This window comes from Sander lucioperca, chromosome 10, assembly GCF_008315115.2.
Source record: "Sander lucioperca isolate FBNREF2018 chromosome 10, SLUC_FBN_1.2, whole genome shotgun sequence".
Classification (NCBI taxonomy): domain Eukaryota; kingdom Metazoa; phylum Chordata; class Actinopteri; order Perciformes; family Percidae; genus Sander; species Sander lucioperca.
In genome coordinates this window covers 12,748,800-12,772,625 of record NC_050182.1, presented here as the reverse complement: position 1 = coordinate 12,772,625, position 23,826 = coordinate 12,748,800, and the positions used below count along the sequence as shown (strand labels likewise).

At 42.1% G+C, this 23,826-nt stretch overlaps 1 protein-coding gene across 2 annotated transcripts in view; it reads left to right on the top strand.

Annotated features, from left to right (window-relative positions):
• The first annotated feature begins 1,499 nt into the window (after positions 1–1,499).
• The window catches only part of LOC116036015 (ubiquitin-conjugating enzyme E2 E2), a 44,646-nt gene continuing 22,319 nt past the window's right edge, over positions 1,500–23,826 (top strand). For both annotated transcript variants that reach the window (XM_031279422.2, XM_031279421.2), the window contains exons 1-4: positions 1,500–1,725; positions 3,197–3,380; positions 4,428–4,478; positions 22,186–22,318. In XM_031279422.2, the coding sequence (XP_031135282.1) occupies positions 3,205–3,380; positions 4,428–4,478; positions 22,186–22,318 (360 nt within the window). In that variant the 5' untranslated portion in view covers positions 1,500–1,725; positions 3,197–3,204. The remainder of the gene's footprint in view (positions 1,726–3,196; positions 3,381–4,427; positions 4,479–22,185; positions 22,319–23,826) is intronic.

Here is a 23,826-nt window from a genome sequence, read left to right as displayed (position 1 = left end):
CTCACAACCCCCAGCAATTTTACAACCATCTTGAGTTATCCAATAAACGACACAAGTAATAAACATTGGAATCTTTCCAATCTCCTATCCATCCCATATGACGTGAACTGCCTGAGTGCAGGAAATTGTGAAGGCTTCAAACATGAGGAATGGGACAGCACTTTTTTTGAACTCGTTACCTGATGACGCATTTCTGTGGACAGCACAATGTGAGACTGATGCTTCATTCTGTTTGTACCTTAATGAGCTGGATCGTTCGTTGTTCGCTCCCTGTTTATAAGCAAAATAAACATATTCTGAAGTCACTATCATGCTATCATAAGGTTATGAACGTGTGTTGTGGATGTGTACGATGCGGAATTACACTGCTATTGCGGTTCTAACGTCACAACACTCTATGCATTGTGGGTTATTCCCTTGAGCAAAGTCTGCAGACTTAATAGAAAGTGTGCATAAGGAGCTTGCTGGTTTTACAGTGGGACAGCCCCAGCCCGCACAGACTTTGCATAATCTGTGAGTGTGTGACAGGGGAGAACTGGGCCCTTGTGGGGTAGATTTTCACACCCTGTCATGGCAATACCTCATCCTGATTGGCTTTCTTACATTTTAAGTACCAGTTGATAGGGCAAATTAAATTGTGAGTGGTTAAAATGTTTTATCTTGATGAACTAACTTGTATATTCATGCACAAAACAACACTTGTATGTCTGCTGTCTGATGGATTGTAGCCTACTGCAGTAAATGGTGGACAAAATAAAACAATTATAACGAAAAGTTGAATTATGATTCACACTTGCGATGATGTGATTATAATGTAACATGCATACGGGTGGACATTGGGAGTGGGTCCATAGTACCCCTATGCTGTGTGCATTACACCTAGGGAACCATTGAATGGTTTAGCACCAAAATACATTTCTGATTTTCTGCTACATTATGAACCATCCAGAGCTCTCAGGTCATCTGGGACAGGTCTGCTTTCTGTCCCCAGAGTCAGAACTAAACATGGAGAAGCAGCGTTCAGTTTCATGATGCATCTGAAACAAACTCCAAGAAAACTGCAGGTCCGCTGCAACTCTGATCTTTTAAATCAAGGCTGAAGTTTGATGCTGCCTTTTATTAAATGAAGTAGCCTAATTGTTAATTTCTTACACTGCTCTGTAACTTTTATTCTTGTATTTTATACCTGCCTTATTATATTGCTCTTTAATGTTTTTATGTGAATCACTTTGACTTGCCTCGTTGCTGAAATGTGCTTTATAAATAAAGTTGCCTTGCCTTGCCTTGCCTTGCCTAGGAAGGTGGGAGGTAGGCAGGGCAACAGTTCCTGCACATGCATGGGGCCCATAGTTCCTGTCTACTCCCCTGCATACACACAGAAGAGCGCGATAAAGACATTTTATAAAACAATGTCAATTTACATGTAACGGGACCAACATCTTTTATTTTTTTGTATTTTAATTAATCAGTCTATGGACCATGGTCTCGCGCAGGCTACTTCTCTTACCAATGCAGCGCACGTGCTCGAGCAGTTCGCTCAGGCCGGGAGCGCGCGTGGAGGCGGTCCGGGGCTGCCTCAGTTTTCTGTAATCGCTTTTCTGCTGCTGCTACCTCCAGTTAAATAGCTAGGACACGGGAGCGAGCTGACGGCCGTGTGAGGATATACTTTTTTCGGTACCTTGGGATTAACGACGCGGAATTGCAGCATCGACGGCCAGCCGCCAGGTAATATCGACACACGCATTTAGCCGCCCCTTTAGCCGTTAGAGACGCGAAAAGTAAGTAAATGTCCCGTGAAAAGTGTCGTTTTCCAGTGAAGAAGAAGAAGGAGGAGGAGGAGGAGAAAAGAGGGGGGGGGGGGGGGGTGGGTGTGTGGGACGAGCCTCCCTTTGTGCCGAGACAGGGTCACTGCTCTTCAACGCACAATGTGGACACTCCAGAAACGGCGAGGATCCGCACATTTTCCTCCCGCTGCTCCACTGGCCTTGCCGCTGACCGTCCTTCATCAGCCCCGCCATCGGCTGTTCGGACGAGTCCGGCAGAAACGCCTTCTTCTATGCGTATTTTCATTGACTTTAAAACACCGGGCCTGTTCTGCTTTTCCCTTCTTTTTTTTTTAAATACCCCTCAACGGTAATGTAAGGCACCCTGCTCTCCGCCTCCTCCCCCACGGCCTTGTAACGTTAGCAACGTTAACGTTAGCGAGCTCCAAATAATGTTTATGGTCGCTTTTGTAGGACGGCTCGGTTTCACTCCCCCGGTCGACCCCTATTGTGTTTTTCATCCCCACATATGTTGACCTACCAGGTGCTGTGTGATAACACACAAACATCTGAACTTGTCTCCGGTGTTATTTTCGGGCAGTATAATGTCTCCGCATCGACCCTGGCATCTCAAATGATCCGGGTACATTTTAGCCGCCTATCATTACCGTGAAACGCCCCCCGGGGAAGGCGAGCTGTCCGCCACTTCACAAAATCGTTTTGATGAACTTCTTACATGTCGCATAGCTTATATCTGTCTGTTTTTATATTACAATTCAAGACACAACATATCTGTTTTAGCCCTGTCTTTGTCGTCTGTAAAGGGGGGTATGAATTAACCGGGGCACTGCTCGCCTTCACGGATGGTCTCTTAATTTCCAAATGTCTTTTCTGATCTGTCCCCGATGAGATGTGTTACTTTCTGCCTGCAGTGCTATAAAGAGCTATTTTATTCATTTATTTGGTGATCTCATTGACCCAAAACCACAATAACATCCATTATGTGTTTAAAAAAAAAAAGAAAAGAAGGGAGAACCATGACACAGGGCAGCAATAGGTCTATTTTATCAATCTAGGCCAGTAAAGCTACTCACATAAAGTCTTCCAAACAATTAGCCTGTAATATATAACCCCTAACCGATTATTAGGTGAAAGGCTTGTTATATTCCTTTTTACAAGGGACCCATACATCTGTAATTCACAGCACTGTAGCCTTTGACAAATGTCGTTTCATTAGCTCTCACTTTGCACATCGCTGCTCCGCTTTAACTGTCATCCACATCCAGCTGTACGTTGATTAAATTAAACCCATCTTGCTGTGGCTTCCCTCAAATCTACCCATTTTGCTGAGATGCCACAGTTTGACATGCAATTGCCCAGAGTGGAAACTTGCTTTTCCTGCTAACAGGTTGTTGTGTGACATTTCTTTCCAGGGCCCACGATGTCCAGTGAAGTGCAAAGACCGGACGACAGCCCCAGCACCAGCGGGGGAAGCTCAGATATTGAACAAAGGGAATCGGTACCACCTGAACAGGAGCGAGAGCAAGCACAGCCCAAAAAGAAGGAGACCAAGATCTCGAGTAAAACCGCTGCTAAACTTTCAACTAGTGCCAAGAGGTAAGAAGAAGGGGAAAAAAAGCTGGCTATGGAGAGTGGCATTTACAAAGGGCTTGTTTGTTAAATTAAAGGCCTCTCCCCTTGTGCCCTGAGGGTGTGAAGTTATATAAAAAGACTATAGTCCCACAGGCATTGTCATTTCAAACATCCACACTATTCAGTGTGACACTAAACCCACAGAAAGGAGGTAACTCGCACAGCTCGGCACTCTAGTGTCATTGCTGTCATTCGAAAAAGATATTCCCATTCCGGCCTGTTTGTTTGAATAGATTTGCCTCATGCTCTGCAGCGCTCTTGTCTCCTACACCGCCAACACTTACCTCCACCAGTCTTAGCACTTATTCCCAAAAAAAACAGGCCATGACAGAATTATTATGCAACCAGTTGTGCAAAGGGTTGGCTGAGGCCGCTCAATCTTTTTATAACAGCGACTGATGTTGTGAACATCTCCCTTTTGTACGTCTGTGCTTTACTTAAAAGCAGTCTTTATGAGGGCCTTCAGCAAAACAAGGCGCTGTAACATGGAGAGGCTTCACTGTTGTCTTAGGTACTGTGTTTATATTAGCGTGAGTTTAGCCGACGCGTTTGCACTCGGTTGCCCTTCACAGTCTGAATCATTTTGCACGGCTATCTGAAATTCTTAAAGCAGTCGTGTTTATCCTCATGCTGATTTTAATTTTGTTTTTGCACCACAGACTGATTACAATGAGAAAGATCACATCACATAAAAACTTAAATCTTTTTATATTATATTTAGGATGGAACGATAAACCCAGTTCTGTGGCCCTTCACTTGGACAGCAAATTAAGTTATTTACAACTGCTGTAATGACATTGGGAATATGTGAGATGTTCTCAGCAGCTATGAGAGTGTTGGATACTGTGTTGTTGGTCCACATGGTTAAAGGTGGGATTAAAAGCAGCATTTAACTCATCACAAGCTCGAAACACACTGGCTTCACCCACTACAGACTTCTCCATTGCTTCAGCTTTTATTATCTGGAGATTTGCCCTCCCAGACTTTAACAATAAAATCCTTCTCTTCCAGGATTCAGAAAGAGCTTGCAGAAATAACACTAGACCCACCTCCAAACTGCAGGTAAGAAGATGTTCTCTTTTCAAAGCATTTCTCTAATGACTCTCTAATGAGTGATGGACGTTAGAGGCAGAAACATGCTTCTTTTCAAGGCTTCTTGTCTCTTAAAACAAACAAAGGCCAGGCTGCAATGCACTCGCTCTTGTCTCGTTCCCTTAAAGCTGTTGTTTATATTTTGTTTGAGATGGTAATCTCAGGTGAATTACAGAATCTGTAGCCTATTCTGACATTGTTGTTGTTGCTGCATAATGCACGCTGCAACCTCTGTTAAAAGCTCAGCTCTTTAGATGACAGTATTATGGTTGCACTGAAATGGTGCAAAATGAGCAGCAGGGTGACTTTAAAACATGTTTCGATTCTCGTATGTGTGTGTGTCCCCCCCCCCCTGCTCTGCTGGGGATTTACCACAGACAATGGTTATTGTGTGCTACTGCCGCGGCTCCCAGGCCTTTGAGGAAAGAGATACGGTCGCGAGCGAGTGGCACACCACATGTGCATCAGTCTCTCTTGACATGACAAAAGGCGTGCCTTTGGGATGTAGCAGCTTTTATTAACTTAAATAACACAAAGCAACACTGTCGTTGATTATGCTGCTGTCTATTACAGCGCAATAATTACTCCCCGAATCCACTACAAATTAAGAAAGCAAATGGAGGCCAGTCCTCGCCAAAATCGAGGACACTTGTGGGAGATGCTGATGTTTTCTGACCATTTTTTGGATTGGCTGTATTCGATCGTAGGCACCTGCTTAAAATGACTAAGGAAAACAGCTTTGTTTGACTCATCTGGCGATTTGGAATGACTTCACCCGAGACAGCCTTGTTTATTACATGAATTAATCACCCCTGCTGGGTCTCATCAGAACCCCGCCATCATTAACGATAAACATTGAGCTAACCTTTTCATTCCAGCTCACAGCCCAGTTTTGTTATTGTACTGGGGGCTAAAAGAGATGTTGTTTTCCTCGAGGACTCTAATCTATTTCACCCCCCCCCCACACACACACACACACACACACACACCTCCTCACATGAAGGATTTAGCTGGAGGACACGAGTAAGTCATTTGAAAGTAAAATAATCGCTAGCGGAAATTTCACAGTCATCGTCTTAGCGGGGAACTAGTTGCCTGGGAAACAATTAAGCTTCTTTAAGATAATCCTTTTTGGTGTGTGTGTGTGTTCGCTTTCTGTAAACTCCAAAATGATACTAAAATCTAATAATGTGTTTTCTGTGACGCACCCAAATAGATGAGCCCTGTGTTAGCAATACTGTCAAGACGCATCAAACGTAAAATTTCTCATGCAAACGATTACAGCACCATTTACATCCTCGCATGAATGAGTGCAATCGGTGGAGCTAGTGTCGTCATTTGTATTCCACACGCTCCCCGCTCCCGGCCAGGTTAGCCTGAAAGGTTATTCATTTCTTTCCCTGCGACAAATGGAGTCACAGACTGTTGGCCCCCTTCAGGAGGCAGACAGAGAGTTGTGTTAAAGAGATTCACTTCAGCACATTCAACTAACGCTGCGCTCGGGGGCCAGTTGATGTATGTCACCTCATCTGTATCTCGGCGGAGGAGCCCCTCTGAGTCCCTCGCCACTTTGTCCTGGTCGGAGAGAATTTGCCATCATCACGTTAGTTAAAATGTGCGGTCTCCTTTTGTATCATGTACAATCTCTTCAGTACCGCCTTCAGGGCTCTGTGTGCGTTTCTCTCTGCAAAATGGAGAGCTGTGCTTCATGTCTTTGGGTGTAGATGTGCGCTAAGAGAACAGAATTTATCATTTAACGCCTCAGAAGTGTTGAGGATCTAATTTAGTGAAACATCTGTGGCAGGAGGTGTCGGTTGATGAAGTCCAATAAAACGCCCACGCCTTTTTCTTCTAGCATCCATCTAAGGTTACCGTGTTAACCCTCAGCTGGGTTTAATATCACAAACTGTTGTTACAATAACCCGTCTGTGTTGATAAATCACACACTTGCTGATGTTTCCTTGCTTTCTGTGGCTATGAAGAGTCTGTAATTTGAATGCTTAAGTTGTCAAAAGAAAGTACATTTCCACACAGTGTGACTGAAAACTGTCATACCTTTAGTGCTATGTCACTACTTGGGAAAATCAAGCCAGTATTTAAATTTGTCTCCAAGCTTTATCTCACTCTCAGCATTGTGACAGCTCACTTGTCACCTTGGCAGTTGTCATGCATCAAACGAACACGAACACGTTGAAGCCCAAGAGGATTTGACATGGCAATTATTCTCACTGTCATACACACTTCGAGTATATTGTACAGGCAGCTTGTGCTTTTACACCTATTGATAGAAATGAAGCAGCATCTGAAAGGAAGAGTGTTTTCCTGTCCTGCAAGTTTCACAAATGTTGTAGTAATCTTACTGGGAATAAAATTTGGATTAGATGCACTAAAAGAGGAACTTGACACGCTCATTGGTGTTACTAAATTCCCACTGCCATAAACATTTAAATTCATGTTGACATCCAGTAAAAGCAAGCAAGAGGACTTGTGAACAAAACTGTAAATACCTAGTACAATTTGTCCAATTGCTTTTTTTTTTGCTCACCTTTTTTACTGTTTTTTTCTAGTACATCCTCTGTGGAAAAGTGTTTATACTAAATGCCTGACGTTAGGGCTGCAACTACCATTTATTTTGACAATTAATTACTCTGCACAATTTTCCTAAAGCCCAAAGCGATGTCAAAGTCAATTTATTGGGTTGACCAAAAGTGCTTTACACGGTAAAAACAACAATAATACAACCATTGAATACATAGTACATCACACAGGAAAATAATAAATGAATACAAGTTGTTTTTATTCCTGAAAAGGCTTGTTTTTTCCGACCAACAGCCCAAAAAGCCAAAGATATTAAATACAATGATATAAAACACAGAAAATCAGAGAATCCTCACAATGTATTGAGAAGCTGGAACCAATGAATGTTTGGCTTTTTTTGTTCTTCTAGAGTGAATCACTTAAAAGATTATGAAAATACTTGAGTTTGAGCTTTAGCTGAATTGGTTTAAATATATATATATATATATATATATATATATATATATATATATATATATATATATATATATCCGTCCAAAACCACAGGAACAATGTTGGTGATTCTTAAACTGAATCATTCGACTTTGTCACATTCATGCCCCAATCACAGTCCATCTCTCCCACATTTGATAGGCTCCTGTCAAAAGAAATACTCCTTTCTGCTTCTCAGTTCATATTTCCATACTTATCACTTCCATTTGTGCATTTCCATTGCTGCTGTATCACAGGAATTGTTTTAGCTGCATTTGCTATCTCGGCGCTGCGGCTGTTGCGACTTGTTACTATTCCTTCCTTGTAATGTTGATCCACCAACGCCAACATTTCAAGCAGAAATCCCAACAAAGAAACGTTGACATTGTTCAAATAAAAGCTACTGGTGTTGTACCTTGCAGTTCTGGACCACTGTGCAGTTTCATGTGTTGATCTTCTTCTCACAGATGGCCAAAAAGATACTCTCATTACAGCTACTATGGAGTGATGGCAGAACAATGTTCAGCTGCCTAAAACATAATAGTACATGTCAGGTTTTGGGGTCAACCCATCTGGATTCAAAGATTGAGTTTTTAAAGCTGCTATTGTTCACTGACGTTCAGCAATCACAACAGAATAATCCATTACAGAAGAGGCAGAGATACCAATTTCTCATCCCGAGGCAGCTCAAATAGATTAAATGCAACACAGCCTCAAGCCATGGCGCATTTTGAGTAACAAATTCACCCCCCTCCTCTGTCACGTTGGCAAAAGTCATTCTTGGAGTGTAAGAAACCACTAACTGAGGTGGAAGTAGATAAGGCTGAGGGAGAGTTGATGTAGCAAGTAAGTCATTTACTGAACTTAATTGCAGAATAGCTCCTGTAGTGCTTTGGACATTACAAACTGAACACTTAAACCGTGTAGAAATAAATCCACAGAATTGGATCTTTATTCAAGCCAACTGACGTCGTTAAGCCCCACCCCCTTAGTTACTGTTGCTATGCCTGTCACGCATGACGTCCTCGCACAGTGCACAGAAGTGTACATTGATGCTGTTGGCAGATTTACCACTCTAAATTCTTGATAATTTTCGGGGCCTTGATTACAGACAAAAGTATCCACTCATTTCTAGCTGGCGGCCCTCTGTTTCTGCCAGCTGAAATAACTGTCCCTGGCAGATATTATAGCTGTAGATAGCTGGCTAATTATGTCACCGTTAGCTCCGTGAGTTGCTTGGAAACATTGAAACCGAAATGACTTTTTAATGTTTCCATCTGACTCTTTTTTAAGCAAGAATCTTGCTTAATAAGGGATTTTGCATTATTGCATCAGCATTGTTCTTGTCTTGCAATGTAGAGCGAGTTAGTTATTATACTACAAGTAAGAAAAGTAACAACACGACACACACACACACACTTTATACTAGAAAAGGCTACTGTCCACATCAATTGTGATCAATATCGCACACAATGTGCTCTTCAAATTTATATTTTATGGAACTAAAGCTTCTTTTTTTTGACTAATATCTTACACTGTTTGTAGTGCTTCAGTATGTGGTGAAATCCAAAGCTTGACAGACCTATTTACAGTAACTAAGCTATAATTGGGCCATCGCTGTTTGGCAAAACTGTCAATTCTTTGAATTGTTTGTCTCCCGTTTAGAGTATCAGCTCCTCCTTTTAGTACAGCTGTAATATTTGGCTGGTCTTTGAAACAAATAGCCTTCCTCAGTCCCTGAATTTTCCTGGTGTGATGTAATGACCCCACGATGCCCAAAACAGAGCTGTCACTCCCGGATGACATCATGCAAGCTGCAGGGAACGGCCTCTTCACGAAAACACACACACAGCTGGTCACTGCATCGCATGCTCGCTGGCTAAAAGCCTTGACATGAATATGTATCTCCATCATCATCAAGACTCGCCAAGAAATGAGACTCTCTACAATACTGTAGGTTCTGACCCGTAATTCTCTTCTCGCTGATGGGATCATCTTCATGTCTGTGATAGCTGCATATTAGTTTGTGCCATGCCTCTGGGGGATCATGTGCCGGCGACACACCCAGCATCATTTGTCACGGCGTTACCATTAAGCACAGCAGGGAGGGTTATTAATATTCATGAGGGGGTGAAGGGATGTAGACCGGAGGCGGTGGGGGGGGGATGAGCTGCAGGAATACCTCCTGGGTGTTCCTAGCTGATCACTGTGTTGTGCATGAATTATTGCGAGTAGGATCTTTGCAATGTGCTGTCAATTGAACGCGAAGAAAACAAGCGAATGCTTTTTAGATGACGGCAACATTTGACCTCGGGTGAATCAGCCGCCCTAATCGATGTCTTGTTGCACAATCGTCGCCTTTCATAAATATTGATGAATTCTAGGCGCCCATCTGTGTCTGACGCTGGCGCGTTCCTGACCTTTCAGTGAAGGTCTTGTCCATTGACCACAAAAGCTAAGCACCTTCGTGAAGGCACCGTTTCAGAATCCGAATCGCTTTGTTCACCAAGCAGAATAAATAAAAAGGGGTCTACTTGGAGACGCTTGTGTTTGAAGCATGTCAAACATTTCCATAGGCACAAGGTGGGGTCAGTGGCTAATGAGGAAGTTTGGGCAAAATCGACCTTCAAAGTTGATAAAATGCTTGTGAAATAAAGTGAGGAAATACTAAATGGAAACAAGGCGTTATAGAATTTACTTTACTTTTTTCTGTTGCGTTATAGGGAAACAAAGAGAGGCTATGAGAGTTTTTAAAAGCAAGTAATTACCAAAGTAAACCACGACGGAATACTTTTTTTTACTGTTGGAATTTAAATGAATAAACACATTTGATTTAGAGCATTTCAATATTTTACCCTAAAACTTAGCTGCATCTAAAGCTTTTCATTACCGATTGATCAAATAATCGTTTGGTCTATAACATGTCAAACTGTGAAAAAATGTCTGTTCTGAGCGACGTCTTTAAATGTCTAGTTTTGTCTGACCAACAGTCCAAAAGCCAAGATATTTATACATTCAACGGAAAAAGCAGTGAATCCTCACAATGGAGAAGCTGGAACTAGAAAATGTGATCAGTGGATTATCAAAATGATTGCCAATTTATTTTCTGTCTATTTAATCGTTGCAGCTCCAACCATCAATTAGTAGTATTCAGTAGTGACTATACTTATACTATACTATACTATACTATACTATACTATACTATACTACACAGGTCACAAATCAAGTAGGTTGCTTATGAGATTCATATTCTTACAGCCTTTCTTTGATTCTATAAAACTGAACATTGAAGGAGTAAAAGTTGGATTGGTTGAAAACAAAGAGGGGGTGAACGCAGGGCTTTTAGTCTGCAGCAATGGAAAAGGCAGCAAATGAACAGTTTAAAGTATTAAAGTGCTATGCTTTTTGGCTTTTTCCCCTTTCCTTTATCTTTTTTGTGCACGTTATAGGTTTACAAAGTGAAAAAGCCCAAAGTCCACCCCAAAGGGACTTACCATCTTCCAGAGAAAACACTGTTCACAAACTGCTCCAAACAGCTCTATTGTAGTCCAGCCTTTACTTCCGTGCGTCACTTTGTAACATACGTTATAATGCTCGCCTAGCTGCTAGCATGGCACTCCCTCACACTCTGCTTCTGACTGGCAAATATATGGTGTTTTTTGAAAATTAAACCATGTAAACCTATTCTGGTACAACCTCTAAATACAATTATGAACCTGAAAATGAGCATAATATGAGCACTTTAAGGTTTTATAACATTTACACTAAATGTATTTTATCTAAGATAAATAAAGTGCCCTCAAAAAGGACCATAAGACAGGAAGAAATATGCTATCTGAAAAAAAGCAGAAGCATATTATAGCATACAGATGGACGGTGCCAGACTGGGTTATGCTGATTTGTTACGGCCCCCATTCTCCTTGTGCACCTATGAAACATCTGCTGAAAATAATTTCCTTCCCGAGCAAACCAATCTGCCCTCATCGTTTTTCTCCTCACACAAATGTGCTCCTATAGAGCGACGGCAACATACGCTCTGCCTCTGATGCCGGCCTGAGTTTAATTTATCCTTAATGTTTTCCACTGCCGTACTTGTTTGACAGCAAACACGATCTGCCTTGATTCATGTGTGTCATTGAATTCTCAATGTCCTCATTTGTGAGGTAGTTTTCAGGCAAACACTTGTCCAGAATGTTATTAATGGGTTTGTGGGGAAGCCGAGCATGATGCACGCCGTGTGGACATTTTGTGGTGGAGTGTGGCCATTACACTGCCGGTTTCACAGAAGCAGTTGAAGTCATTGAGAGTGACTGACTGGTAATCTGACATGAAAGCAAACGGAAGAATCTTTTGGCAAGCGAAGAAATACTGTAACTCACAAGTAAACCATTTGCATGAGGTCCCATTACTCCTGTGAGATCTCCAAACCTGATAGATTTCCCCCTGAAGTCACAAATCATAGCTCCTGCCAAGACGGTGTAAAGTGTCTTAATGACATACAGTATTTGCGGTTTGAGGGACGAAAAGTTAACACTCTTAACATGCTGCAAATGGTGAAATGAATAATAACCAGTGAAAAACATCCCAAAGGAAGGCCCTTTTCTCTGTGCCGATTTGTTTAACTCGCAGCTTAAAAATCCTGTTACATTTCTCTTCCTGCAAACCTGAGGGCTAATATTATGTCAAGGCAATAGACCAACGGAGGATCAGGCTCCACAGCAGATCTGGCAGCTCAGCTTGCTCCAATCACTGACATTCTGGTAATAAGTCCATTCCCTCGGCCACAGGGCCAAATGGCCGCCCAGAGTGCTTTTGTGGAGGGAGTCTGAAGAGAGTCTCTAATTATGGCTGAATAGACGTTGGTGCAGGGCTGTGAAATTAGAAATATTAACATCATACTCCTGACTAACTCAGTTAATAAATTGCAAGAGGCTGCAGTTTTGTCTCGGAGGCAAATCTGTTTTTAGGCAGTTTCCTTTCCTGAAGCAGTGTTTCTGTGTTACCCTGGACTGCACACCAATTTGCATGTCGGCACATATTCTAACTTGTTTTAGTCAAGTAAAGCACAGTGTTCCCTCTATGTTGATTTTATTGTGGCGGTGCGCCATGGCAAAATTTCTTCCGCCACACTCTCAGAAATAGGGCAGACGCACAATAGTCGCGGTTGCCTTTTAAATGATCCTGCCGCTCACATTGCAATTTAACAAGTAGAACTATTCAGAGGTTATTGGGCCCGTCCAGTTTAACTCCACATACTGTTGTGTTGATGTAGTTTATTGTCAAAACGTTTGCTTTCTTCCGAGTCGACTATTAAACGACCAGCTCCACCAAAAACGTCACCATGGGAGATGGCTTTGAAACGCAGACACCAAAATCAAGGTAAGAAATAAAGAACTATGGCTAACATTACAAGAAACTTAAACAGGCTAGCTAGCTAACTGTTATCGATCTCACGACGTGACTTTTTGCCCGAAGACAGCGTTGTGGAGAGTGAAACAGGAGACTAGAAAAAGGCGTTCAGGTAGTGTGTTGTTAGGATGGCTACAGTAAATCATAGGCTCCTGTTATCTGAAAGATTTTCAATGTAATAGCTCAATATCTAAATGATTTCGACAATATGGATGAGGTCGTTATAATTGGATGGCCTGCAGCTTCAAGCACAATTCGTTTGGATGCAAGCATTACATTTTGGAAGATAGATGGGATTCTGAACAGCGATGCGCACACACACACACACACACACACACATACACATACACATACAGCAGAGATGTGTTACAACACGCAGCACATGCACCTGACTGGGAAAGATACCGCTACGCTCGTTACTGTAAGTAGGCTACAATAAAACCTAAAAGTAAATACGTATCAATACCCACTCACCTGTCTACAGGCATACACATGTAGGAAGCGATATATTTCAATCTCTGTCTGGGTGCAGTCCACTCTCGTCCACCACGCTGTTTACACAAACACAGCTCTACTCTACTCTAAATAGTGCATTTTGACAAACAAGCTAAAACAAAAGCTGTCGGTTTGTAGTCTAACTGTTTATCTTAGTTTGCCTCAAATCTTGAAATTTGGACAAATTCTTGTAAACTTAACAGCTGGCTAAACTAACCATCCTCTGCTAGAGCATTTATGGATGTATTATAAGACCAAAACAAACCAACGTGGCTACTTAATATGCATGTGAATGACGCAGTCTTTATGTTCACTTCTTCATTCTTGATGATGATGCTGGTTGTATTCTGGCCCTCATGACCCCTGACCTAGGACTAGGTATAAATTAAGTTAATTTGCACAATGATATGGTATAAGGGCTAGGCCCAATTTGTTAGGAATACCAGTTGTGCAATAAAATAGGATGAGAAATAGTATTGTTTTATTACAAATATATTTTATATTGAATAGGGTAATAAAATGGGGGGGGTTGCTGTTCTGCCCCACTGCTAAAAAAAAATCCTAAAGGAAACCCTGAAAGCAAATGTTTATAATTACCCCTCGACAAGACACACACACTTTATACTAGAAAAGGCTACTGTCCACATCAATTGTGATCAATATCACACACAATGTGCTCTTGAAAATTTTGATTTTGTGGAACTAAAGCTTTTTCTTCTACTATTAGTTGTTGTGTAATCCTTCACCCTGTGTAAACTGCAATGCTTTGATGGTTAAGTGATCTTTTTATGACTCATGATGTTGTGCTCTTTCCTTTATGCAGAGCCTGTGTGTTATGGTAATGATATATGCTCTGTATTATTCATTTTTAGCCAGAGGCAAACATTTGCACTGCATCAGACGCCGGCTGCCTCTAGCAGCTCAGATGCGGAGAAGAAAAATGCTTACAGCACCGAAAACACTGTTGTACCTCAGAAGCATCTTGCTAAAGTTAAATGGCTGAGGAAAATAAACAGATCCCCTGCTTTATTTTCAGCTTTGTTAATGTGACTTTAAACCTCAGTGAGGGCAAACGTCCTGAGTGAAAGGCCAGTTCTTCAAACCTCTCTTTAGAAGTACTGTATACTTCCTCAATTCAATACGGACTGCTGTTTACATTGATTCAGCCCAGCATGCAGGGTTGCCATCCTGTGAAAATAAAATTGTGCTATTCCCTTCGACTTGGAAAGCATGCAACCACCTACTCAACCATTTCTCGTGTTGCTGGATAAACCGTCCGGTCAGTAATTGCAGTAGTCATTGTACACATGAACAATAAAAGGCTTGATTAAAAAAACAAGCCATGTCATTTGAGACAATGAAGACAAGAGAGCAGAGGAAGGAGGTGTCACCTCGGCCGTTGAGCTGCACAGTAATTGGTCTCGGGGCTCTTTCACGGTCGGGGGGAAAGAAGATTGCTTCATTAAAGTTCCTCTTCTGATATCCGCAGCAGCCACACCGATAGAAAAGACAATCTTAACTGAATGAAGGTGCCTTTAGGAAAAAAAAGGTGCCTGTGGGGAACAAACTGGAATGGCAAATAATGCAGATAATGGCTTTATTTGAGCATGGCAGTATTCACACTCTCCAAAACATACTGATTCACATTCAATTACGTGTTTACTTTCCTGTTTTATTTATCAGCCCCTTGGTGCAGTTCTTGGCTCAGACAGCTATTTACCTGCTCCCGTAAACAGCTCGCTGTGTGACAGGCTGCTTTGGGAACACGCTGGTGCTGTGCTCGGTGGTCTCGCTGTGTTCATTGTTGTTTTCCCCAGTAACATATTTGCATGATTTGTTTTCTCACCTGTGTATGTTCTAGGCTATCTGATCTTTTAAATGTAACCTAATCTTAAAGTATCAAACACCCTCGTTAGACCTGAAAGGTGGCTGTAAGATGTGTGTAGTTTCTCCTTTCACAGAGCAGCGGTGGTCGGCTTGGATTCACGCCGGTAACAGTGAATTCCTTCAGGGGCCAGTTTTTGTACTCTTCACACCACTCGTGCAGCACTTCCATCTACATGCTCACTATGTTCCAAACAGTCATATTACCGCAGAATAATTACTAAATATACTGCTTTCACCTAGGTGCATCTGTTATAGCACTCTGTGGAGATATTTGTCACAGGAACTAAATTCACCCAAACATTCTTGTGGTTTTGTGTATCAGCTGCAAAGCAAGATGGCAAAATCATTTCTTTGGAAGCGTGTGAATGTTTCTCAACAGTTTTCTGAGAAAAGAGGTTTTACTTTGTGGTTGCCTTATAAGGCCAGACATTTCACAGATTACTTAATACAACACGGTTAGTTTAATAGAACTGAACAATGAATGAAAAACTTAACATCCTCTGCATATTCTTGAATTGTGGACGATGAAGCCTACTGTGAATTAACTGTTGGCAGTGCATACAGTCTAGCACTAAGACGAGTCTTTGAAGGCTTACCAGGGTACTCTTTGGTGCTGCTTCTGTGACAGTAGAGAGACGACTGTATGTTGTTTGTCAAAATGAAAGTTTCTGTTAGACTCTATTACTACCACATAGACCCATTTTAGGTAAACAAGTTCCTGCTGTTTCCATTCAACTGTGTTTTTTTACTCTTGCATTATTGTATAGTTGTCGCTTTCAGTTTGGTTCTTGATGTAAGAACTTAAGTTTATTCTGGTTTTTCATTGCAGTCTGCTCTGGAGTGTGGGCTAAATTCCCAAAATGAAATCAGTTTGGATATCTAAGATGGCATTTTTTTCAAAAAGAAACTAAGAAAAGTATTTTTTTTTCTGCCCATAAATATAATCAAGGTAGATGAATTCACCTCTGAGTGGCACAGTCCTATCTCATGACTACATCTCTTTCATCAACTTAACCTGAGCCCTGATATCTGTGGGAATTGGCTCTGGGTGACAAGATTGGTTAGTGATTTTGCAGAGATTAGCCCAGCTCTCATGCTGCAAGATAAAGGTTATCGTTTGCATTGGCACCAATCTGCAGAATGCCCTGACTATGAAATAAGGCAATGCGGATGATTACATGGAGCAGAGAGGACACCCTGGTCTCACATACTGCACTGTATCATGAGGAGGAAAGGTCATTCAATATATATGGAAATTATTATTACTGTCTGTGATTATGGGGCACAGCGTGGGTAGTTTTCAGGAACTGAGAATGAAAGGTAACAGTGATGAAGTAGGTCTGTGGTAAAATGCTCCTTTTATATTTGAAGAAGAAGAAAACATTTTCTTAATCCTCCTTTTCTCTCAGTGCGGTCTCAGGGTTTCAAAGTGTCCAATCTATCTCAGCCTTGTGTGCACTGATGAGTCTTTGTCGAGGTGAAGCACTGAGCGAGGTCAGTGTGGGATGCAATTACTCGCTCCCTCACAGGTTCCACAAACACTGTGACTGAATCATGGTGACGATACAAGCTGGTGTTGATGCTACATTTAGCGAAGGATCTGAACGGTTGTTTCTAGAAAAAATAAGAATAATCGCAAGTAGATGATCTGTGAGCGGAAGAAAACTCAAAGAAAGAGAGCAGTGTGAATCTGTGGTTCAACACTATTTTGGTGCTCTGTTGTGGAGGAGGCAGCCTAGCTGTCAAAGTGAGTTTTACATGAGTGTAATCTCGCAGGACAGGGCAGTGGCAAGACTCTCACGGACACCCGCACCCTAATGCATCCCAGACCCCTTGAAACAAATGACCCAAATACTCACTGAATCAAGGCATTTGGCTGACAGGGCACTGCAGATGTCGTGTTACTTTCACCGAGGTTAGTATTATTGCAGCCTGCAACAAAGCAGAGAGAGAGAGAGAGAGAGAGAGAGAGAGAGAGAGAGAGAGAGAGAGAGAGAGAGAGAGAGAGAGAGAGAGAGAGAGAGAGAGAGAGAGAGAGAGAGAGAGAGAGAGAGAGAGAGAGAGAGAGATAGAGAGAGAGAGAGAGAGAGAGAGAGAGAGAGAGAGAGAGAGAGAGGGAGAGAGAGAGAGAGAGAGAGAGAGAGAGAGAGAGAGAGAGAGAGAGAGAGAGAGAGAGAGAGAGAGAGAGAGAGAGAGAATATTTGTCTGACTGTCGCTCTCAGTTTTAGGGCTTTGTGTTAGATTATCGTGGGTTTGTTCTTCTTAACGCCTTCATTGACTTACCGTTAATTCAATGATGCTATTTTTTATGCAACAATGAGGACTTCGCAGCCGTGCATGACTAGTCAGAACCCTGAAGAAATGTTAGTTTGAAGTTGCTCTTGCAGAATAAAAATTCATATAATGTCTTGGTTACCGAAATATTACTGTGATTTGAATCTGTCAGTTGCAGAGCATAATATTCTACACGGCTATTAACCCGGGTCAAGAAATCATCAGCTATTTAACTCCTGTCATTAAGCGTGCATTAATTAAAGCCTGGCGAATGGGATCTCATGCAAGCACTCACTGATGCGGATTGACGATTTCCTCACCGCTCACCTCTCCCAAAACGAATGGCCAAGCGAAAGACTGTCAGATCCTGAATGAGCTGGCCCTCAACCAACTGCTACAAAGCACCACAGGAACGCCCGAGCCGGTGGGGGGAGGAGGTCTCCAAGCAACAGCCAGCGGTGGCATGCACATTGAGCTATTGACTTAGCCTTTATCCACAGCCCTTGTGCAGTTGTCAGATCCCCTACAGCAATCTCCTTGCTGAGTGAGGACCTCTGTCATGCCTGCTCATCTCTATTTTTCCATCATCTTTGAGTTATTATCGCGGCTACAAACTCATCAGCCTCAAAAGGAATTGAGCATCTGCTTTCAATGGAGATGTTTGGAAATGGAATAGTCGGCTGTCTTCTTTTTTACCGTAGTGTCAGGGAAGCTTTTGATTAGTGTATAGGAAAGGAAGTGTCACCTTGAGGTGTATGTGGCACAGAAATGTAAGTGCAGAGAGGAGATTGCCCAGAGCAAGTGAAATAAGCTGTCTATGTGGTTCAGGCAACAGCAGGAAATGTAGAAAGTAATGTTTGGAGAGTTGGAGAGGGATCACAACAAGTTCAGTTGTTAATTTAGATCAATCAGTCAGGATCACACTGGCTAATTACAAGCCAAACAGGATGTGCTTGAAATGAACTAGTTTGAACAACACGTCGTCGACCACATCTGAGATGTTTATAGCTGTTCTGAACGGCCAAACTCAAAGACGGGGTGAAAGGCCGGCCGTCATAGACAGGAGAGAGACGCCATACTCAGTCAAATGTTGGGAATAAAGGTGAAAATGTTTAGACAAGCTTTCCTGGTGGTCCAGTGGGAATGCTTGTCAGATTCAAGCATACTGCTGCTTTGAGACTGCCCCTCTTAGCGGGCGTTCACACCGAACACGCAAGGTGCTGCGTTGGTGAGGGGTGTGTTGCTTCAGGTAAAGGTAAGACATGAAATATAATTCAGGAAGTCCAGGTTAATAATAATAATAATAATATATTTTATTTGTAATGCCCTTTACATTTAGAGCAAATCTCAAAGTGCTACAGTTGAGATCGTAAAAGCATGGTAAAAACATCAATATAAAATACAAATAGTGCAACAACTTGCAGGGTTAATTAAAACTCTAAGTTCTCCTAAAAAGAAATGTTTTTAGTCCTTTTTTTAAAAAAAAAGTCTCAATAGTTTGAGGTGCCCTCAGATGGTCGGGGAGGGCATTCCAGATCCGAGGAGCGGCAGAACAGAAAGCCCGATCACCCACGGTGCTGAGCTTAGTCTTGGGGAGAAGGAGGCGGTTTGAGTTTGTTGAACGGAGGTTAAGTAACAGATCCATGAATCGGAAGGTGAATCAGATGCACAACAGTTTTATAGTAATCAGAGACATGATTTTACAATTCTGGAAAGTTAGCACAGCGGCAACTATTTTATCTTTGGTCAAGACGAAAGTAATCCACCACAAGTGTGCGCTTGCACACAATTGATTGGCCACCACAATATCCTGCTTAGCCAGGGTCAGCTGTTATAGATAGTCCTGTGTTTTTTGCGCTTACACCCGACCGTGTCGCTGTACTGGTCGCATTCAAGTAAATGGGCTGCAGTTGTTCTGGATGTGGCCTAATAGAAAAAAGTCAACTAATTGACCGTTGGGATCTCGGTCAACTGAAAAATCTTTAGTTAGTAATTACATGAAAAGTAGTCACAACTATGGCTATTTGATAGGCACCACATCTAAAGAGATCCATTTGCATTTATCTGCAGAGGGACAATAAGTACTATTAATATTACATGTGGACAGATTAATCAGTTAGTTAAAGAACTCCTCCTTTTAAATTGTATTTCTTCAGTCAAGGGCATCCCTTCAAGTTGGTCATTTATTGAACAGAAATTTCATTTGGCAACCTGACATCTTGGGCCCTATTGTAACGATCTAAGCGCATGGCGTGAAGCGTCTGGCACAGGTGCGTTTAGGTTGTGTACGAATCCACTTTAGCTAGTTTAACGGTGGGAAAAAAGAGTCCGTGCGCCAGGCGCATGGTTCAAAAGGGTAATGCAAGTGCAATAAATCAATCAGAGTGTCATCTCCCATTCCCTTTAAAAGCCAGGCGCGTTTGTACCTTGGCGCATTGCTATTATGATGGCGGATTTGCTAAGAAGGAATGAGAGATTTTCAGGAGAAGAAACTGAAATAAAAATATTACAATGTGGAATAGTATTATGATATGATCTGCTGGTGCGCTTTCACTTCACGTGTGTGTGTGTGTGTGTGTGTGTGTGTGTGTGTGTGTGTGTGTGTGTGTGTGTGTGTGTGTGTGTGTGTGTGTGTGTGTGTGTGTGTAACAAGCGTAGTGTGCGCTTAGACCAGGTTTTTGTTGGTCAATGGCACGATCACTTTCCGCTGCCTCAAGATAGCAATACGCCAAGAATGCACCTGAACACACCTCCCTGTAAGACCAGCATGCCCATGGGCGCAGGTGCATTTGTTATTTAAACAACGTAGACGCTGGACAGGGAATTGAAAACTGCGTCGGTCTTAAACTAGCAAAGACACTTGCGCCAGTTGCAAGATGGGGCCCCCTGTGTCAAAACTCATCTAATTCCAGCCATGGCCTGATGGAAATATTGAATCCCTGTGCTCTAATTTAATTTATGTTAAATAACACAACAGAAGAATGTAGGAACGGCTGAATATGACCACCAGCTCGTACTGCGGTTTGCCCTCACTTTATATTGTTATGACAGGCTTTCCAAGCACAAGTAGCAGCTGGCTATCAGATGTCAACATCTGTCTCTGTGGCTATAAATCCTTGTATTTGGAGGTCATTTCCTGTACTTGGTTCAGATAGCGCTCTCTGTCTGACCAAAATGCAACACAGTTTGTTTGGAAGAGAAACACAAAACCTGGTCATATAGATGTAGCATTGTTTGTGCCTGCCAAAACAAATGAAACCAATGTTGTTAATACTCACTAACATGTTTAATGGGAACATGTCCTTTACCACCTTATTTGACAGCTTGTACAGCAAGCCCCCGCCATGTGTATGGTGGAAGTTATCAATTACTACAGCACTAATTTAAGTATCAGGTTTACAAACACCAGTACTCCGTATGTGTCCCCTTCTTATGCACCAACAATGCGCAGCTTTGTCCCTTTACAATCTTTGCTTTTGTTAATTTATTTCCACTCTTCTTTGTGCCTGAAACAACACAAGTCCAGATTGGGGACGTCCTTATCGACAGTGGATTTTGAAGTAATTCCCCAGAGAAGAAGTAATCATAATTAGCTAATTAAAGAAGGCTTAAGAGAGGGGCGGTGTGAAAGAGTGGCACAGTAGATAAGTGGAAATGTGCAGTGTTGATACTGAAGGAGGAAGGAAATGTCTTATTTCTATTTATGGAGAATGATCTGTTTTTCAAGGGCATGCTTGGAGCCAGATGCTGTTTTTAACAGTTTGCTGTTTTGAGGTTATTACACAGGAAATCTCTGTCTGAGATTATTGGTTTATGTCTGAATAAAAGTGAATACAACAGCCTTGAGAGAAAGCAAACCCTGTGTGTCGGGCAGTTCGCATACACACATTTGTAAGCACATCTGCTAGAAAGCTAAGGGCTGGCGTTAAACACCATCCCTGGTAATTACATGAAATCGGAGGGATTGTTCATTGTCCCAGGCTTTGTGATCTGGACATTGTCCCGTTCTCCTTCTGGCTCTGTGCCAGCTCAGGGTCTTACCACAAACAACAGTGGGGGAGGGAGTTCTTAATATGGAAATGGCATTAATTACTATGCCTATACAACAGATGTGACCTCCAGCCTCCACGTCAGCATAAATACTCATCTCATGAATGAAAACTGGCTCGAATATGAAATCATTTTACACTGGTTGGTCGTTAATATCTCTCTTCTTATTGTGTGAAAGATTTTCTTTCAATCTTTGTTTTTACTGAACACTTGGTTACATGTTTAAACGGATTCACTGGTGTGTGTCAGTGTGGTGCGTGTGCTTCAGTAACTCAACTCCCAATAGCAGGTAATCTAATCTTCCAATCACAATTCTTTCTTAAAATAGGCTTGAACTAAAAAAAAAAAAAAAAAAAAAAAAAAAAACCACAAACCTCAACGGCTTCGGCATTCCCCAAATCTCGATCATTAACCTGTCAGAAGCCAGAATTTACCGCCTGAGCTGCTCTTTCCAAATCTCTGTCCGCCCGCCGGCAGTTTGAACACCAGGCTGCCGGGTCCAATGCGCTGTGCTGATTAACATATTAACAGGTCTTTTGTTTCAATTTTCTAGCGCTGGCCCCAAAGGAGATAACATCTACGAGTGGAGGTCGACCATCCTGGGACCCCCAGGCTCCGTGTACGAGGGAGGCGTCTTCTTCCTGGACATCGCCTTCACGCCAGACTACCCATTCAAACCCCCCAAGGTCAGCCGCCTGTAGACATAACTGTTATTATATTTGGAAGTTTGAGCAGCTGACCAAGTATCAACTTCCTGCACAGAGTCTGGAAAAGTGTGGCGAATATATCTGGGTCATTTAATGACCAGGAAAAGAGATTGTGATAAACACACTGTATGATCACACATTTTCTTCCATCATAGACACACTTTATTTATTTATTTATTTTATTTTGCAGAACTATTGCAGGTACATATGGCCATGTGGTCATTACCAGCAGATACGGAGAAATCTTATCTCAATATTAACTATATTATAGGCACTTTAACTTTGGTTTTAGTCCTTTTTTATATTAAAACCTATTCATAATTATTTTGAGGAAGGGTTGCTGAAACTACAAAATGCCACATATTCTTCGGACGTGCACAGTCTGTCTGCTTTCCCATGAATATTAGGGTTATCAGAACAGACTCTCATCTTAAATTATATGGGGCATGTTTTTTCTAGAAGCCCTGTGACCGACTGGGAATCTGTTCAGGGTTTGCCCTGCCTCATGCCCTGTGTTTACCGGATTAGGCTCCAGCCACGGACCGATTTTTATATCGACAATGTCAGTCATCAGTTTGCAAACTGGAAGATGGAAGTTATGGGGTCTCACAAGGTCTTTAGTTATTTTCACAGGTTCACACACCTGTTCACAAATCATGTCAGTTTCGGTTCAGACATCTCTCTAATTATCCTCCCAACACACAAATAAGCCTTGAAATGAGTTAGAATATAGCAGGTTAGGGACTCTAAGACTCTCATTATCTTACATTATATGGGGCATGTTTTTTCTAGTAGCCCTGCAACAGACTTTAGTTCAAAATCAGTGTGTTTGTGTATGTTATTGTTCTCGGGGGGTGTGACAGGGAGTGATGAGAAAAATGCAGTGCAGACAGATTGCGCCAAGCTCAAGGTAATCCCCACTAAATAGCCTATAATGGCCGTTAAAGTTATGTAATTATCATTCAGCTTTTTTGGCCAATTAACATAGTTTCATCGTAGCAAATGTTTCATGGCCCAGTACTTGGCCACTGCTCGGGGATTGGGATCCCCCACTGGTATAGAAAATGAGTGGATAGATGCACTGATGCAGCGTGACTTTTTAATGCATGTTGACGACAGCGTAATGGCAGAAAGTAAGATAGTAGAGCACATTAAATCACACTGGTGTCATGGCAGTTCAGGGTCCGCACTAAAGCTTTTTGACACACTATACAGCTTGGTTTGCACTTTGCCACGCTTGATTGTTTTAGCTCACAATGTGGGTCGTGCCAAATCCTGACCTGTTCAATGCATAGCGTCATCTTGTTTTTTCTGTGTCTGCAGAGTACTTTAAGGATGTTGAGTGGATGTCATTCTTGAACATGCAGACTGTCAGGGCCAATCTCCCTTTAGTTTGCAGTGCACCCTATTACCCCTTCTGTTATGGACACCCCTCCCCATGCTCACTCGCCCTCTTCTCTCCCTCTTTCTCGCTCTTGTTGCTGTGT